Here is a 19,280-nt window from a genome sequence, read left to right on the forward strand (position 1 = left end):
TTCTAAAGTGAGTATATTGCCTGCTGAAAAGCTTAACTCAACTGCTGGGAGCTGGCTACCCATACACCACTGCTTTTGCCTTGCAGATTATGTAAGAAAGGCCAGTTATCTACTCAGCTCTCTGATCCTTCTAACCCAAACTGCCTGGGACCAGTGGCATTCAGAGCTATGTGGTAAAAGATCATGATTATCCTCCATTCCACGAAGGTGATTTCAGAACATTCTTAATAATGCAGCAGAACTGTTCAGGAATTGATATAAATCATTCGCAAAACCTATTTCTATTTTCAGCCTGTGCTGCCTCTTGAGATTACTTGCAATCAGTTGTATTAAGAGGCTCACAGAATGTGATGAGCATGTACCGAGCCTGAGATTTAGGAGCCAAAGGCCATGAGATCCCAAAAAGAAGCAAAGAAAAATTGGCTGCTAAAAAGCTGAAGGAGAGGTTTTTGACTGTGATGTGCAAAGAACTTGAAAAATTCTCATAAAATGGCCCTTCTCCCTTCTAGGACATTATCGATGGGGAAAGGGACCGGGGAAAATGAAATGAACTATTATTTCCTACTTGCTCCTTTGTTCTGTAAAATTGTTTTTAGTGTTAAATATAGTGGAAATCCCATTTTTAAAAATGTCTGCTGTGGAACTGTAACTAATACTTAAAAGATCATAAGCTATCCTATCGCTAGTGATGGTCATTAGTATAGTGATACCAGACTGAGAACCAGTCTACCAATCCCCAGTCATACAGGCCTTGGGGGAAGTTTGAACAGGCAGCTGATTGTTTACCCTTTCTACCCATTTGAAGTTATAGAGAAGGGAAGAGAGATCTGTTCTAGTACGCATAGTCAATGGAAACCCCATTGGAGGTACCTGCTGTTTGAGCAAACTAGTTCATCAAAACCAGCTGTCGCTGTGTATGTATGACACTCTGTCCCTGCCGTGTACCACCTCTCTGCTCAAAGAGTTGATGTGACTGTTTACAACCAGACTGACTAGTCTGAAGCCAGGACGGAGACTTTGCTTTCTGTGTGACCCAGTGTACTGAGTATGTGCCACTTCCCAACTGACTGGCTGGTCAGCTGAAAAAAGAGGGAGTTGGATTTGATGACCTCTAAGGTCCCTTCCAGTCCTCCATCTGTGATGGAGCAATAATATAAAGTTGACTTTAAGTATCCAAGAGAGGTAGAAGCCAGGTGTTTTGAGGAAAGGGTCAAGTTCAACAAATACAGGAACCACTGGAGTTTATCAGTGGGAGAGGGGGGAATGGAGGATGCCATGGTCAGACCTGTGCTTTGGGAAAAAACACTTTGGGAGCTGAATGGAAGATTGGTTGGAATAGGGATAGGTTTGAAGCAAGGAGACCTAGCTCTTGCTGTTGTCTTAAGTGAGAGGTTTTTGAGGGCTTGACCACGATGGGCGGTTACGCACAGAGAAGGGAACGTGTGTAAGAGGTTGTGAAGGTAGGAATAACGAGATTGGATATGTGTGGAGGAATTGAGGATGGCACTTGGGTTGCAAACATGGATGACTGGGAGGATGCTGGGATGTTCAGCAGTAATAGGAAGCATCTGGAGTCAGGAGAACCTGAATTCAAATCCATTCTCGGCCACTAGACATAGACTAGCTGTGTGATCCTAAGTAAACTTAACCCCAGTAACCTTGCCAAAAAACAAAATCGCACAAACAACCAAAACCAGGAATAGAGAAGTTGGAAAGAGGGGAGGATTTGGGGGGAAAGATGAGTTTCATTTTGGACATGCTGCGTGAGGTTAAGATACTATCCAATTTGAGATGTCACATGGTGTTCCCGGACAAGCAAAGGACTGTCACAGAGTATTCAAGAGTGTTAAGTTAAAAGTATTTCACCAACACAGACATAATTAGAAGGGAAGCAATAAACTGGGAAACCTTTTTTATATTCCAGGGTTCTGATAAAGATCTCATTTCTAAAGTAGAGAACTGATTCAAATGTATAAGAATTCAAGCCATTCTCTAATTGGTAAATGGTAAATGTTCAGATGAAGAAATTTAAACCATTTCTAGTTGCATGAAAATGTGCTCTCAATCACTATTGATCAGAGAAATGCAAATTAAGACAACTCTGAGGTACCACCTCACACCTGTCAGATTGGCTATGAAGGAAAAGGTAATGCGGAATGTTGGAGGGGATGTGGGAAAACTAGGTAACTGATGCATTGTTGGTGGAACTGTGATGGCATCCAACCATTCTGGAGAGCAATTTGGAACTATGCCCAAAGAGTTATCAAATTTTGCATCCCCTTTGATCCAGCAGTATCTCTACTGCGTCTGTATCCCAAAGAGATCTTAAAGGAGGGAAAGGGACCTGTATGTGCCAAAATGTTTGTGGCAGCCCTTTTGATAGTGGCTAGAAACTGGAAACTGAGTGGCTGCCCAGTTAGGGAATGGCCAAATAAGTTATGCTATCTGAATGTTATGGCATATTATTGTTCTGTAAGAAACAATCAGCAGGATGATTTTAAGGAGGGCTGGAGACACTGAACTGAATGCAACAGATTATGATGATCAATTCTGATGGACATGACTTACCAAGAATGAAATGACTGAAGCCAGTTCCAGTAGTCCTGTGATGAAGAGAGCCATCTACACCCAGAGAGACGACTGTGGGAACCAAGTGTGGACCACAACGTAGCATTTTCAATTTTTTGCTGTTGTTTGATTGCATTTTGTTTTCTTTCTCATTTTTTCTTTTTTGATCTGATTTTTCTCGTGTAGCATAAGAAATGTGGAAATACGTATAGAAGAATTGCACGTTTAACCCATATTGAATTATTTGCCATCTAGAAGAGGGGGTAGGGGGAAAGGGTAAAAATTTGAAACAAGGTTTTGCACAGGTCAGTGTTGAAAATTTATTCATATATATGTTTTGAAAATAAAAAGCTTCAATTTTAAAAAATAAAAGAAAGAGCGTAGGACGTGTACAAAACCAAATCCCAGGTTGAGGGTCAGCAGGGAAATTGTCATCATCAACCTGGGCAGGTTTAATGGGGAGTTCTTACCAAGCCAGGCCTTAAAGAGTAACTAGGAGGTCATCCAGCCAAGGGGGATGGAGGTGGAAAGAAAACCCTAGAGGCCATCCACAGTATAGTGAGAAGAGACAGAGATAAAAAGGAAGGCCCAACTAGCGCACGTTTTGGAAGGCATCCTTCTGTCTCAACCTTGAAGAGATGTGAGTTGAAGGTAAAGACTAGATATTAGAACCCTGGTCAAAGAGAGCTAACATTTGCCCAGGTATGATCTCTCTATCTGGGGGCACAGAAGGAGAGCTGAAAGAAACCAGGAGCTCATGACCAGCTGCTCTTGTCTTGCCTCCTCTATTAGAAGTTTTCCTCATTGAGACAGAACTGGATCTTCCTGGGATCCAAGCTGGAGCAGTGGTTACAACACTTTTTGCCAGGGTCTGGGGGCCTTACAGGAAAACCCCTACCACTGATAGACATAAACACAAAAGGAGTAAGAGCTGAGATATAGGAGATCATGTGGGCATGGCACTGTTGTTTCAGCCTTCAACTAGCTCCATTTCTTGGCACTTTCTTTTCTTAACATTAGTTTTTAAAACTCTCAGTTCCGGATTCTCTCCCTCTCCTCACTCTCCCCATTGAGATCGCAGGCAATTCAATATAGGTTATACATATGCAATCACGCAAAACATTTCTGTAATATTCATGTGAAAGAAAACAGACCAAAAGCCTTCACAAATAAAAAAGAGGATCCCTCAATCTATCTATAATCAGACATAATCAGTTTTTATCTCTGGGGATGGATGGCATTTTTCATTATCGGTCCTTCGGAGTTGTCTGTATTGCTGAGAACAGCTAATCATTTTACAGTATTGCTGAACTTTGCACACAGTACATGTCACTTTGCATCAGCTCATGGAGGCTATTCCAGGTTTTTCCAAGATGAGGGAATCCTGCTCATTATTTCTTATAGCACAATAGTGTCCATCACAATCCCATCACAACATAACCACAATCCCGTTCAGCCATTCCCCAATGATGACCATCCTCTCAATTTCCAATCCTTTGCCCTCAGAAAAGAGCTGCTATAAATATTTTTTGTACATATGGGTCCTTTTCCTTAAAAAAAAAAAAAAAAAAAAAAAAATCTCTTGGGATACTGACCTACTAGTGGTATTCCTAGGTCAGAGATTGGCCCTTTCATAGCCCTTTAGACATGGGTCCAAATTGATTTAGTGTAAAGCTTTTTCAACAGGGTAAAGACTCCATATGGCATTGCATAACTGAATGTGGAGGTCACACAAAATATGGCAACAACTCTCGCAACTTCACTGCAGCCTTGCTTCTGAACACCCAACATGCGCGCTCTGCACTGTCCAGGCACGGGGACTTCCAGAAACATCTGGGTGCTTTCCCAATACAGTCAAGCAGGTCCCCTCTGTCCCGAGGCTGGAGGACACAGTTCCCAAGAGATAATGCTACCTCCTGGTCCACTGACTGAAAGCAATTCGAGTGACTGCAGCTCTCCAACACAATATCCTGCCTCCTGCTTCCATTCCTTAAAGGAATGGTAGTTCTACCCTAGCGCTGGGAAGGAACGATTCAGGCAACTGTCCAGATTCCATTCCCAGCATTTTCACATTAAAAACAGAAGTAATTAAGGTAAAAGCGTCTCTGTTGTCCACTTCATTTGCTAGCTTAGGTCAAGTACTTGACTGTGCTTTCTTGCCACAGAGTTCTCACTGCTGCCAAAGCATTAGTTCTTCCTTAATGGCATTCTAGATGACATTTTCTCAGTCAGTGGTCAAGAGTTTCAGAGTGCCCCAGAGAGATTTCCACAGGACAGCTCCAACTGATTGGCTCATTCCCTTTCACTCCTAATGCTATAATTTAAGTCAAAGCATCCAGCTTTAAATCCTGCCTTGCCACTTACTACCAGTGGGCCCATTCACTTCCCCTCTCTTCTCTGGGTCTCACTTTGCCCATCTTCAAAATCAAAGGGTTAGATTAGGTAGCCTCTGACATCCCATTCTACTCCAACTCTCTGATCCCATGATACCACGGGTCTTACCTGGGATGGACAGCAGCCACAGCCAAAACTTCACTGTCCCACGCAGATCTCCCAAAGGAAGTTTTCTGCTTCAAACCAGTCGTAACATCAGTAAATTTGTCAACATGCAGTGCTGCATGACCAGCCTAGGGTCAGAAAGGAATATATTAGAAGGAGCCCCGGACTGCAGGCTTGCAGTCCTGGAGGTCGGGTCACTAACGCTGGGGGTTTCCTGCTCTTCCCCAACTCTTCACTAACTTGAGAGGATCCACAGGGGCAGCAGCTCATACTCAGCCCAGTGCACCACAAAGAATCGGGAGTCAGGAGGCATTTAGAGTGATATCACTGAATTCAGTCCCCTGCCTGCATGCCCTGTGGATGAAACAGTTCTCAAAGACTATATTTCCAATCAGTATGCTGCTAAGATGAGAGGGAATATATTTACCATTCAAAATAGGTGTTGCAGTTAAAGGGGCAATTTACTTTTGCTTGATTTCACGGAGTGATTTTGTTTGCTTGATTTCTCAATGGGAAGGGGTGGGAGAGTTAGGGAACGGTAAAGAAGACAGTTCTTCCTTTGAAACTAAAAATTAATCTCAAAAAGTAAAAAATAAATAAAAAGAACTCAAAAAATAGGTGTTGGCAATATACACATTACTACAACACAGCAAATACTGAAGAGAACTGAATGCTGGGTCACTGATATGACCAACCTGGGCCCTGAGCAAAGACAAGGCTGTGCAACTAACTCCTTGTGTTAGAAAGGGGGGAGACTACAGGGGTGAAATGGTGATGTTGCATGCAATAATTAGTTGGATTTGCTTCTTTTTTTTTTTTCATTTGTTAAGAGAGAAGATTCAGGGGGAGGTGGGCAAGGAGGATACCTAAAATGACTGTGATGTAAAAACAAAAGCTATCAATAACAGTTCAATTAAAAACAATGTTGGGAACTCACAATGTCCTACACAGTGAAGAAGAGCCCATAGAGGATAAGAAACTCACTTTTTCATACTCTTCCACCTTCTATTCTAGGGAAGCCAGCAGGTCATTGAACGAGATGAAGTAGAAATAAATCTGGAACCCAAGAGAGAGTACAACTTTACCCTATTTGTACTTTGAGGAACATGTTAGATATGTCATTAAGAGGGCTTCTAAGGACCAAAAGGACAAATCCCAGTTCTCATTGCTAAGTGACTTTCTAAGTCACTAACTCTTTCTTTTTTTATTATAATAACTTTTTATTGACAGAACCCATGCCAGGATAATTTTTTATAACATTATCCCTTGCACTCACTTCTGTTTGATTTTTTCCCTTTCTCCCTCCATTCCCTCCCCTAGATCCCAAGCAGTCCTATACATGTTGAATATGTCGCAGTATATCCTTGATACAATATATGTGTACAGAACCAAACAGTTCTCTTGTTGCACAGGAAGAATTGGATTCAGAAGGTAGAAATAACCCGGGAAGAAAAACAAAAATGCAAGCAGTTTACATTCATTTCCCAGTGTTCTTTCTTTGAGTGTAGATGCTTCTGTCCATCATTGATCAACTGAAACTGAATTAGGTCTCTTTGTCAAAGAAATCCACTTCCATCAGAATACATCTTCATACAGTATCGTTGTTGAAGTATTTAATGATCTCCTGGTTCTGCTCATTTCCCTCAGCATCAGTTCGTGTCTCTCCAAGCCTCTCTGTATTCATCCTGCTGGTCATTTCTTACAGAACAATAATATTCCATAACATTCATATACCACAATTTACCCAACCATTCTCCAATTGAAGGGCATCCATTCATTTTCCAGTTTCTAGCCACTACAAACAGGGCGGCCCCAAACATTTTGGCACATACAGGTCCCTTTCCCTTCTTTAGTATCTCCTTGGGGTATAAGCCCAGTAGTAGCCCTGCTGGGTCAAAGGATATGCAGTTTGATAACTTCTTGAGCATAATTCCAGATTGCTCTGTAGAATGGTTGGATTCGTTCACAACTCCACCAACAATGCATCAGTGTCCTAGTTTTCCCAGCATCTCCTCCAACATTCGTCATTATTTTTTCCTGTCATCTTAGCCAATCTGACAGGTGTATAGTGGTATCTCAGAGTTGTCTTAATTTGCATTTCTCTGATTAATAGTGATTTGGAACACTCTCATATAAGTGGTAATAGTTTCAATTTCATCATCTGAAAATTGTCTGTTCATATCCTTTGACCATTTATCAATTGGAGAATGGCTTGGTTTCTTATAAATTAGAGTCAATTCTCTATATATTTTGGAAATGAGGCCTTTATCAGAACCTTTAACTGTGAAGATGTTTTCCCAGTTTGTTGTTTCCCTTCTAATCTTGTTTGCATTAGTTTTGTTTGTACAAAAGCTTTTTAATTTGATGTAATCAAAATTTTCTATTTTGTGATCAATAATGATCTCTAGTTCATCTTTGGTCACAAATTTCTTCCTCCTCCACAGGTCTGAGAGATAAACTATCCTATGTTTCTCTAATTTATTTATAATCTCGTTCTTTATGCCTAAATCATGGACTCATTTTGATCTTACCTTGACATATGGTATTAAGTGTGGTCCATGCCTAATTTCTGCCATACTAATTTCCAGTTATCCCAGCACTTTTTGTCAAATAATTCTTATCCCAAAAGTGAGGATCTTTGGGTTTGTCAAACACTAGATTGCTATAGTTAACTATTCTATCTTGTGAACCTAACCTGTTCCACTGATCAACTAATCTATTTCTTAGCCAATACCAAATGGTTTTGGTGACTGCTGCTTTATAATATAGTTTTAGATCAGGTACAGCTAGGCCACCTTCATTTGATTTTTTTTTTATTAATTCCCTTGATATTCTTGACCTTTTATTATTCCATATGAATTTTGTTGTTATTTTTTCTAGATCATTAAAATATTTTCTTGGAAGTCTGATTGGTATAGCACTAAATAGATTAGTTTAGGGAGTATCGTCATCTTTATATATTCTCTCAGCCTATCCAGGAGCACTTGATATTTTTCCAATTGTTTAAGTCTGACTTTATTTGTGTGGAAAGTTTTTTTGTAATTTTGCTCATATAATTCCTGCCTTTCCTTTGGTAGATAGATTCCCAAATATTTTATGGTGTCAACAGTCATTTTGAATGGAATTTCTAATCAAATCAAATTAATAGACATATAGAATGATATTATAAGGAAATTAGAAGAATAAAGGATAGTTTACCTTTCAGATTTGTGGAGAAGGAAGGAATTTGTGGCCAAAGAAGAACTAGAGATCATTATTGTTCACAAAATAGATAATTTTGATATATTAAGTTAAAAAGTTTTTGTACAAATAAAACCAACGCAGACAAGATTAGAAGAGAAACAATTGGGAAAGCATTTTTACATTTTAAGGTTCTGATAAAGGCCTCATTTCTAAAATGTAGAGAGAATGGACTCAAATTTATAAGAATTCAAGCCATTGGTAAATGATGAAAGGATATGAACAAATAATTTTCACATGAAAAAATTGAAACCATTTCTAGTCATATGAAAAGGTGCTCCAAATCCCCATTGATCAGAGAAATGCAAATTAAGACAACTCTGAGGTACTACTACACACCTCTCAGATTGGCTATGAAGGAAGAGATAATGATGAATGTTGGAAGGGATGTGGGAAAACTGGGACACTGACATATTAGTGGTAGAGCTGTGAACTGATCCAACCATTCTGGAGAGCAATTTGGAACTATGCCCCAAAGGCCTATCAAACTGTGCATCCCCTTTGATCCAGCAGTGTTTCTACTGGGTTTATATCCCAAAGAGATCATAAAAGAGGGAAAGGAACCCATATTTGCAAAAATATTTGTGGCAGTCCTTTCTGTGGTGGCAAGGAACTGAAAACTGAGTAGATGCCCATCAGTTGGAGAACGGCTGAATAAGTTATGGTATATGAAATATACCATAATTATTATATGAAATATAGAATATTATTGTTCTATAAGAAATGATTAGCAGGATGATTTTAGAGAGACCTGGAGAGACTTACATGAACTGAGTGAAGCAAGCTGAACCAGGAGATCATTGTACATGTCAACAGCAAGATTATATGAAGATCGATTCTGATGGATGTGGCTCTTTTCAACAATGAGATGATTCAGGCCATTTCCAATGGTCTTGTGATAGAGAGAACCATCTGTACCCAGAGACAGGACAGTGGGAACTGAGTGTGGACCACAACATAGCATTTTCAGTCTTTTTGTTGTGGTTTGCGTGAATTTTGTTTTCTTTCTCATAGTTTTTCCTTTTTGATCTGCTTTTTCTCATGCAGCATGATAATTGAATAAATATGTATACATATATTAGATTTAACATATTTTTAACATGTTCAACATATATTGGATGACTTGCTGTCTAGGGGAGGGGATGGGGGAAAGGAGAGAAAAATTTGGAACACAAGGTTTTGCAAGGATCAATGTTGAAAAATTATCCATGTATGTATGTTTTGAAAATAAAAAAGGTTTAATAAAAAAAAATAAAAGTTCCTTACTATCCTCACTTCAAATTACCTCCAAGGAAGCATTCACTTTTCCTAGCTACTGACACAGTGCCTTACACATAGTGTTTCATAATGCCCATCAACCCTGAACTAAGTGTTTGCCCAGAAGTCAGGCCCAGGGACTGATTCCCAGAGAGGATCCAGGAGGGAAGTAGCTCAGAGATCAAGGGAGCTGACCAAAAAGTACAATTACCCTTTTGGTTTTGAAAGTGGGGTCTGAGGAGAACATTATATACTTCAACAACAATACTATATGATGACCAGTTCTGATGGACCTGGCCATCCTCAGCAACGAGATCAACCAAATCATTTCTAATGGAGCAGTAATGAACTGAACCAGCTCCACTCAGAGAAAGAACTCTGGGAGATGACTAAAAACCATTACATTGAATTCCCAATCCCTATATTTATGCCCACCTGCATTTTTGATTTCCTTCACAAGCTAATTGTACAATATTTCAGAGTCTGATTCTTTTTGTACAGCAAAATAACGGTTTGGTCATGTAGACTTATTGTGTATCTAATTTATATTTTGATATATTTAACATCTACTGGTCATCCTGCCATCTGGGGGAGGGGGGGGGGGGTAAGAGGTGAAAAATTGGAACAAGAGGTTTGGCAATTGTTAATGCTGTAAAGTTACCCATGCATATAACCTGTAAATAAAAGGCTATTAAAAAAATAAAATAAAATAAACATCAAAAACATGAATTAAAAAAAAAAAAGTGGGGTCTGTACCTGCCATCTAGGGGAGGGGATGGGGGGAAGGAGGGGAAAATTTGGAGCAGAAGGTTTTGTAAGGGTCAATGTTGAAAAAATTATCCATGCATATGTTTTGTAAATAAAAAGATATAGTAAAAAATTTAAAAATAATAAAATTTTGCTGAATAGAAAAAAAAGTGGGGTCTGCATGTCAAAATTTGTACCAAATGGATTTCAGGATGGAAGCAAAGAGGGTGACCCCAATTCCTGCTCCCACTAACATAGACACTTCATACTGAAAAACATCCTCATTAGCTGTATCAAATGGACCATCTACTTTCAGCTTGGAAAGAGTCAAAAGAAAATGAGTCAGAGGAAGTTCTCATCTTCTTCATAAAGGTCTGAGGGCTCCCTTACTTGTTTTCTGTGTGTTTACTTGGATTAGAGCAGATGGCCTGGAATTTCAGATTCCACCGAGGAGTTTTCCAAACTTGCTTGCCAGGCTACCATTATCTTTGCCCATGTCTTGGATCTCGGCTGCTTTCTAGATCACATGTGGGCACAGGGGATTTCTGTTGTTCAAATGCTCTTATGAGTCTCTGTCCAGTCCCCAACCGCCTGAATGTGGATAGAGAAAAAATGTTCTCTGGGTGTTGAGGTCAAGGTGAAAGGGAGACACTCCACTCCAAGGGAGACACTGAGGGGCAACTGACAAGGCTATACTGTCCCACTTCCATATTGAAACCTCACTCGTTCATCTGAAGCTCCAGTACTTTATAAGGGTGCTGGACCACCTATGAAAGTACATGAGCACACCCTGAATATATTCGCCCCACTATTCCCTCCCTGATTCTGTGTAGGATTAGAAGTACTGAGGTATATACTTAATGCCCAGGATTTCATTCTAGCTCCCTTCAAGGCTGCCACCTCTCAGCGCCAAAACGCAAGATGGTTTCTTTAGGTAGGTGGAGAGGCAGGACAGTACACTCAGTATCAAAGGAGCCCAGCCCCCATCCCTTATTCTTGGAGATCAGCACCTTCTGCCATGATCAGAGGTGCTATTCAAAGACATAGAGGATGACTGGGGCTAGAGCCCACTTCCAGGACTCTAGGGAGACAGGGGTAGAAGGCAGATATGACATTAATTACCCAGGAGTCTGATGCTCCCACTATGCACTCCAACATCTGAGCAGAGCCTTCCTTAGTTCTTCCATTGAAAGAAAGAGAAGGAAAGAAATACCAGCCATTTTACTCATTCAGCTGTCATTCAAAGCAGATAATTTCCTGCAGGTTTAAAAGTCTGGCTAAGTAGCAAAACAGAACTAATGTATTTCAGACTGCTAATCTGAATAGTTAGCTAATACCAAAAAAACAACAAAAAAATCATTGGGAGTGAGATGGGAAGCAGGATAACATGACCTTGAAAACATCAGGAAGCATGCACATAATAACAATGACATCTCCTCCAGTACATCAGGGATCTCATTGACCTAAATGTTCTCTCTCACCCAAGCACACCTGCCCTTCCTGTGTGCCTCTTGTCTCTGTCTTTCCAGAAATATACTGCAAGGGGGGGGGGGGAGGCAAGAACAACATGTTGGGCACCTTCCACTAGTTTTCTTGCCATTTCAAGGATCCCAGTGGAACACATAAGCAGGCCCATAATTCCTCATCACCTGCTATGTGATGTCCCCCTTTGTGATAGCATCATTTATGAAAGATCATATTCAGTGACAGAGCAAGCATTTGAACCCAGGTACTCCTCTGACTAGTAGTTGGCCACTCCAAGCTCAGTGTTCGATACAGTCACCATCAATCCTTCCCTTCTTGGGAAACTGAGGGATTATCCCCCCCAAACAGCTATATCAAATACCTGACATTTTCTTGCCCTCCCCATGCAGTCTCATTGACCTTTTCTCTTGAAGAAGTCTCTAGAAGTGCCACTACAAAGCACAGCTCAGATGGGCCATGTGGATTTCATATCATGGACGGAACACGGGCATTGCTAAGCATTCGCCGCCAGCATCCCACTTGCTGTTTCACTAGCTCCCTCCTTAGCCTGCAAGACCCTCAGGCGCTGACTATTTCAACACAGTTTTGTGGATGTCGTTTATTTTTCTATCAGTCACTTCTAGATATCCTACACTTTATTCTCATACTACCCCAGTGAGTCATAGGATCAGAGATCTTTAGCTGAAAGGGATGTGAGTTAATCAATGCAGAGGAGGAAACTGAGGCTCAGAAAGGTTAAGGGCCCTTTTAAAAAACAGTTATATAACACCGACACAGTAACTAACTGGGTAAGTCACATTCGGCACCCATTGCACCCTCCCTCGTCGTTTCTCCCAAAAAAAGGAGAGAAAGTCATTTCTTCTTCTCTCCTCTAGAGCCAAGGCTGGACACGCCAATTATCATCAGGGATTGACTCTGAGGATCGCATCAGATGGTTTGTTTCGACACTTCAGAAGGACTGCACTTTCTATTCTTACATGAAGTCAGGGAAGAGGGGGGTTCACACATTTTTACTACTCAAATAGAATATATCCCCCAACTCTTGAGTCAGGTAGATGATGGAAAACACAATAGAGAAACATGCCAATCAGTGAAGTAGTCCTTTTTAGCGCCCACTGTGTGTCAGACATTGTGTTAAGTGCCAGGGATACAAAAAAAAAAGGCAAAAGACAGACCCTGTCTTTGATTCAAAGGAGCTATAGATGAGATAAACTGGGGTAGTCCCAGAGGAAAGGCATTAAGATTAATTGCAAAAAAGATCCATTTTGCCTTTGGTTTCTTAGTAACACGCACCAAAAAATTCCTTTAATTTAATTAATTAATTCATTTTGCCTTTTTAGGTAAGAGCTGAGATATTGCTCTCTCGAGACACTTCTTTTGATCTTTTATTTTCTGTGTTTTTGATTCAAAGCGGTCATTCGTTTACAGGCCGTTTTGGGGGACTACCTTCTGCCTTTCATCCTTTGATCTTTAATCTTTATGAGCAAATAAAAATAAATCCCAGGACCTGAGACACCACTAGCTTTGTCGCACTATCTGATCTCATAGATTACTGCTCTAGTTCTATATAACTGTTGTACTATTGGAATCAACAGGATGAAATTTGGAAGCTCATTTCCCATCCCACTTACTCCTACTCCTTGCCCTTGAGAACAAAGTACCTTTCAAAGGCTTCTGGATCCCGACAGGTTCCTAATAGCCTTAGTTATTATTACCCCCACTGCAATTTTCTCAGGTTGCCTTGCTATAGTCCATCCTGGTACATGAACAATTGCAACTGGTGTGGACTTTCCAAAGAATATTCTTGTATATAATGCCTAAAGAAAACCCCACCTTTCAGTTGTTTACTCTTCTGAGAAATTTGAATGGGATTCAGCTCCAGAAGAGATGTCATCCTCTCTACCTTCAGAGAGTAGTCTCAGAAGCTGTTGCTACTATGAGTTGAAGAGTCATATTTTCTACATCCTTGGGACCTTTCCTTGTGAGGATCTTCTAGATTGTCTTCCCTTTTAGAGCAGGGATCACGTACCATACTTCTTGAAACAACCCTTCTCCCCAGCCAAGACCTACCAGTATTATATCTGTTCAAAGTGCTCAGTAAGTATCTGCCAAGACTGTGAATGCATTATTAATTCAGGGAACCTGAGGACCCGAAGGTTCAATTCCTTTTTAAAGGTGAGGCAAATGAAACCAAAATTAAGGGCAGTGACTTGTTCAGGTAGGAAAAAGCAAGGCTGGGGCTGGAATCCAGGGAGCCAGCCTCTTGAGTGAATGCTTCCCTTTGCTTCCCAGACTGCAACTTTCTTCTTAAGTCAGCAGCGATCCTTGATATGAGCTTTGGAGGCTTGTCACCCGGTCAGACTCTCCACATGGAGCTTCTGTCCAGTTCCAAAGCATCCTGACTTCACCAGCAGGCAGCTGTTCTGCAGTGTGTTGCAGAAATTGCCAATAGCCAGTAAGGAGACTCTGCTCTGAGCCACCCTTGTGATCTGGGTCAAATTGTTTAACCTCTTTGAGCCTCAGTTTCTTTTTCTCTAAGATGAGAGACTTGGATTACAAAGGAGTTGACATTTAGAAAACATTTTAAATTTCTCAAAGTATATTATGTTATTTGACCTCCACAAGCCAAGCCTATGCAAGAAGCCACATGGGTATTATTATTCTTATCTTATAGATGAGAAAACCAAGTTTCAGAGGGCCTCTTAAACCCAAAACTCATAGGGTCAGAGATCTAGAGCCAGAAAGGACTTTAGAGCCACCAAGACTAACCTCATTTTTAAAAAAAAAAGGAAACTAAGTTCCAGAGTAGTTAAGCCACATGCTGTGATGAAATAAGTAGCAAGTGATGGAAATGGGATGAAAAGCCAGGCCTTCCTGGCTCCCAGCCAAGGGCTCTATCCACTGCCACCCCTTCCAACTCTGATGCTGGGGGGATGGGGGGGTGGAGCCAAGATGGCAGAGAGGAGACATGTTTTTATCTGAGCTCTCCCTGATGTCCCTCAAATCAACACCAAATCAAGCCTCTGAACTGGTTTTAAAGTGACAGAACACACAAATATTTAGAGCGGAACAAATTTCCAGCAGAAGATACTTTGGAAGAACTTCAGAAAAGGTCTATTTCAATCTGGCCTGGAGAGACGCAGCTGAGCACAGGCGCAACACAGAGACCCAGGGTGCTGTGGGTCCCCATGCTGGGGGATCTTCCAGAGGAATCTATAGCCGCGTTGACTACTCTGTCCTGGTTGCAAACCAGTAGAACAGCAAATTAGCTTCACAGCTAACATCTAACACAAATGGTGAGCCCCTGAACCCCAGAATAATGTGGGACATCTGGCCACACCCACCCAGCACCAGAAGTTAATCAGCACTGACCCAGCGTAGACACTGTCATCTGTAGAGGAAGCTTGGACACTCTCCCCGCTTTGCCCTAAAAGAAGACCTCAATGTTTAAAAAAAAAATGAGCAAAAAAAAAGAAGTCTGACCATAGATAGTTTTTCATGGAGAAAGAGATTTCAAACCCTGAGGACACTAAAAGTAGATCATCTCCAGATGAAGCCCTAATATGATATGAATTGATCCCCATCTTACAGGGCTCTCTTGGAAAAATTCAAAAAGAATCTTAAAAGAGAGTTAGAAGAAAAATGGGGAAACGAAATGAGAACTTTGTAAGAGGGTTTGGAAAAGGAAACACAGAAATTATCTGAAGAAAACTCCTTGAAAAATAGGCTTAATGAAATGGAAAAAGCAAATAACTCCTTACAAAATAGATTTGACAAAATGGGAAAAGACAACAACTCCTTGAAAAAACAGGGTATTGGATTTATGAAATGGAAAAAAATTATCCATTGATCAAAACAACTCATTAAAAATTCAACTGGCCGAATACGAAAGGAGCTAAAAAAAAAAGGTAACTGAAGAAAATACTTTACTAAAAATTAAATAAATGGAAATTAATGATTCAATGAGACATCAAGAATCAGTCAAATGAAACAAAAAAAAAAAAGAAAAAAATAGAAGAAAATGTAAAATACATATTGGAAAAACAATTGACCTGGAAAACAGATCTAGGAGAGACAATCTAATCTGGACTTCCTGAAAACCATGATGACAAAAAAGCTTAGACATGATCTTTCAGGCAATCATCAAGGAAAACTTGCCCTGATGTACCAAAACCAGAGGTAAAATAGCAATTTTGAAAGAATTTACTGATTGCTCATGAAAGAGACCTCCAAATGAAAACTCCAAGGAACACTGTCGCTAAATTTCCAAATTATCGAATCAAGGAGAAAATACTGCAAGTAGCCAGAAAGAAATAATTCAAATATGGAAGAGTCACAATCAGGATTACCCAGGCAGCTTCTACCTTAAAGGATCAAAGGGCCTGGAATCTGATATTCCAAAAGGCAAAGGAACTTGGATTGCAGCCAAGCATCAACTATCCAGCAAAACTGAGCATTATCCAAGTGTGATGCCATATGCTGCCTGGAGATTTGTACACTATGAGGGTTCACCCCCTTCTCATATGCCTGTGCCTACTTTCGTGGGGGGGGGGAGAGAAATGTTCTTTCATGCTGTCTTCTGACCTCAGACAATCCCTGTGAGACACCAAAAGAGTAATGGTTTGGACCAGAGGGTGAGATAAGGCAAGGAGTGGATAGGTGGGGAGGGGAGGCATCCAGAGACTTAATTCCACGAAGTACAAGGCCAGTGAAATAGATGATGAAAAGGTAGTGTGTGTACCATTAGACCTCAAAGTAGCAGCAGCAGATAGACTCTGTGACCTCAGATAGAGCCCTGAAGATCAGGGCTAAGGTGATGATCACTCCAGTGTGGAATGGCTACGTGCTGGTGAACATCAAATGCTCTACTGTGTACAGTCAGAAGGAACAAGAGACAGCCTGTCTCAATGGCTATGTGAATGCCCCTCACCACTCACCCCAGAAGCCTCAATGCTTGGCCACTGGAGCTACTTACCATGTTTGGGAAGAGAAAAGGGCTTAACCACAGGCTTCCCTTCTCATGGAGGCACAGAGTAGAGAGGGTGAAAGTCAAGGAGTCCTTATCAGCCTTGTAGCTCATGTTGCACCATTCAAAATTGAACAAGTGAGCAACAATGTGAATGACTAAATAGAAAAAGAAGAGAGAGATGGAGCAGGAAAGCCTCTGGGAAACAATCATAGACAAAGCCACTCTTTTCTGGGCACTGGGAAAAAGGTCCAGTATCAACACAGTGCCAGACACATAGGAGATACTCGGTAGGTGCTTGTTAAGTAATTGCTGATGGAGGTCATGGTATAATGGAATTAGAACTAGAAGAAGCCTTTTAGGGTATCAAGTCCAGCCTTCCCATTTATCAAATGAAGAGACTGAGGTTCAGGGTGGTTAAAGGATTTGCCCATATCAGTCTTGCCCAAGAACAGCAACTGTGGCTGCATTCTAACATATGTAGTTTCCTAAAGAAATGCAGGCTCATTCTCCAATTGATAAATGGTCAAAGGATATGAACGGTTTTCAGATGAAGACATTGAAACCATTTCTAGTCATATGAAAAGGTGCTCTAAATCACCACTGATCAGAGAAATGCAAATTAAGACAACTCTGAGGTACCACTACACACCTCTCAGACTGGTTAACTTGAAGGAAGAGATAATGAGGAATGTTGGAGGGCATGTGGGAAAACTGGGACACTAAAACATTGTTGGTGGAGCTGTGAACGAATCCAAACATTCTAGAGAGCAATTTGGAACTATGCTCAAAAAGTTATCAAACTGTGCATCCCCTTTGATCCAGTAGTGTTACTACTGGGCTCATATCCCAGAGAGATCTTAAAGGAGGGAAAGGGACCCACATGTGCAAAAATGTTTGGGCAGCCCTTTTGATGGTGGCAAAAAACTGGAAACTGAGTGGATGCCCATAAACTGGAGAATGGCTGAATAAATTATGATATATGAATGTGATGGAATCTTATTGTTCTATAAGAAATGACCAGCAGCAGGATTTCAGAGAGACTCACGTGAACTGATGCTGAGTGAAGGGAGCAGAACCTAGAGATCATCATACATGGCAACAACAAGATTATGCAAAAATCAATTCTGATGGATGTGGCTCTTTCCAACAATGAGATGATCCAGGACAGTTCCAATGATCTTGGGATGAAGAGAGCCATCTTCACCCAAAGAGAGGACTGTGGGAACTGAATGTGGACCACCACACAGAATTTTCACTCTTTTTGTTGTTTGTTTGCATTTTGTCTTCTTTCTCATTTTTTTTTCTTTTTAACCGGATTTTTCTTGTGCAGCAATATTATTGTATAAATATAGATATAGATATAGATATTAGATTTAACATATATCGGATTACTTGCCATCTAAGGGGCTGGGGAAAGGAGAAGCAAATTTGGAACACAAGGTTTTGTAAGGGTCAATGTTGAGAAATTATCCATGTATATGTTTTGAAAATAAAAAGCTTTAATAAAAAAAATGCAGGCTCTTCTTGGCCAACCCTTGGTCTCCTGGAGCTCCAGGGTGGGTCAGTGCAATTAGAAGGCCTGGCTTTCAATCTCACTCTCGAAACTCGAGCTCTAAACACAAATTCAGTGTTCTAGCCAGTATCCTGAGCTACTGAGTATATATTATGAAACTGGATGTTATCACAGAGAGATTCTAGCGGCTTTTCTCAGTGCAAAATTTTCTAATATCAAGAGGGGAATTCAGTGGCTCTTAAATATATTTCCATATAATATAACTTAGGACTGTTTTATTGATAGAAAATGTGGATTGTGGATTTGTATTGGCTATGTATTATAGGCTATTTACTGTGGCCTGCCCATTTACTGTGACCAAGTCACCCCCTTGCTGGACCTCAGTTTACCCACTGTTAAAGTGAAAAAGCTGGACTACATGACCTACTTTCTTTCTGTCTGCTTGAGTTACCTGTGTGCAGGCAAATCATATAGGATCCCAGCTTGTGGAAGGTGAGATTATGATCCAATTGCTTCTTCAACATGCACCTGCAGCACTAGGGACAGTGGATGGGGGACCAAAATGTCAGCCGCCTACACCCCAAGATAGAGGCTACCTCTAAAATCCCTCTCCCCGAACTCCCCCCAGGAGCATGAGACCTTGCTCAAAGGGCTTGGCAAAGAGCTGGGAGTCCATTTCTCGATAAAGATGAGGAACCAGCTCTGAGCTGAGGTTTGGCCCCCAAAAAGATTCGTGGCTCACCGAGCAGTTGCCCCTTAGGAATGAGAGTACATTCAGGCACATGGGGAACAGGACCAACAAACTGTTAAAGTTCAGAGCAAGCAGAGGCCTGGATCTATGCTAGTGAAGACTGCAAAGGAAGGGAAGAAGAAGGAGAAAGAAGGAAAAGACAAGGAGAATGAGGAAGAAAGAAGAAGAAAAATTACTTACTGGATCCTGGCCTGGGTAGACACTATCAATAAGCTGGACTTTACATTTCGATGAGGAGATATGTTCGAATG

The 19,280-nt window shown here is 40.9% G+C and overlaps 1 protein-coding gene across 1 annotated transcript in view; it reads right to left on the reverse strand.

Moving 5' to 3' along the window:
* Positions 1 to 3,341: 3,341 nt before the first annotated feature.
* The window catches only part of NOX1 (NADPH oxidase 1), a 35,693-nt gene continuing 19,754 nt past the window's right edge, over positions 3,342 to 19,280 (reverse strand). The window contains 14 exon segments of the mRNA XM_031945072.1: positions 3,342 to 3,424; positions 3,427 to 3,473; positions 5,071 to 5,195; positions 5,763 to 5,769; positions 6,005 to 6,123; positions 10,502 to 10,620; positions 10,826 to 10,884; positions 10,886 to 10,956; positions 10,959 to 11,080; positions 11,309 to 11,392; positions 16,425 to 16,664; positions 16,768 to 16,920; positions 18,730 to 18,814; positions 19,021 to 19,119. Of these exon segments, the coding sequence (XP_031800932.1) occupies positions 3,357 to 3,424; positions 3,427 to 3,473; positions 5,071 to 5,195; positions 5,763 to 5,769; positions 6,005 to 6,123; positions 10,502 to 10,620; positions 10,826 to 10,884; positions 10,886 to 10,956; positions 10,959 to 11,080; positions 11,309 to 11,392; positions 16,425 to 16,664; positions 16,768 to 16,920; positions 18,730 to 18,814; positions 19,021 to 19,119 (1,398 nt within the window). The 3' untranslated portion in view covers positions 3,342 to 3,356.

This window comes from Sarcophilus harrisii, chromosome X (assembly GCF_902635505.1).
Source record: "Sarcophilus harrisii chromosome X, mSarHar1.11, whole genome shotgun sequence".
Taxonomy (NCBI): Eukaryota; Metazoa; Chordata; class Mammalia; order Dasyuromorphia; family Dasyuridae; genus Sarcophilus; species Sarcophilus harrisii.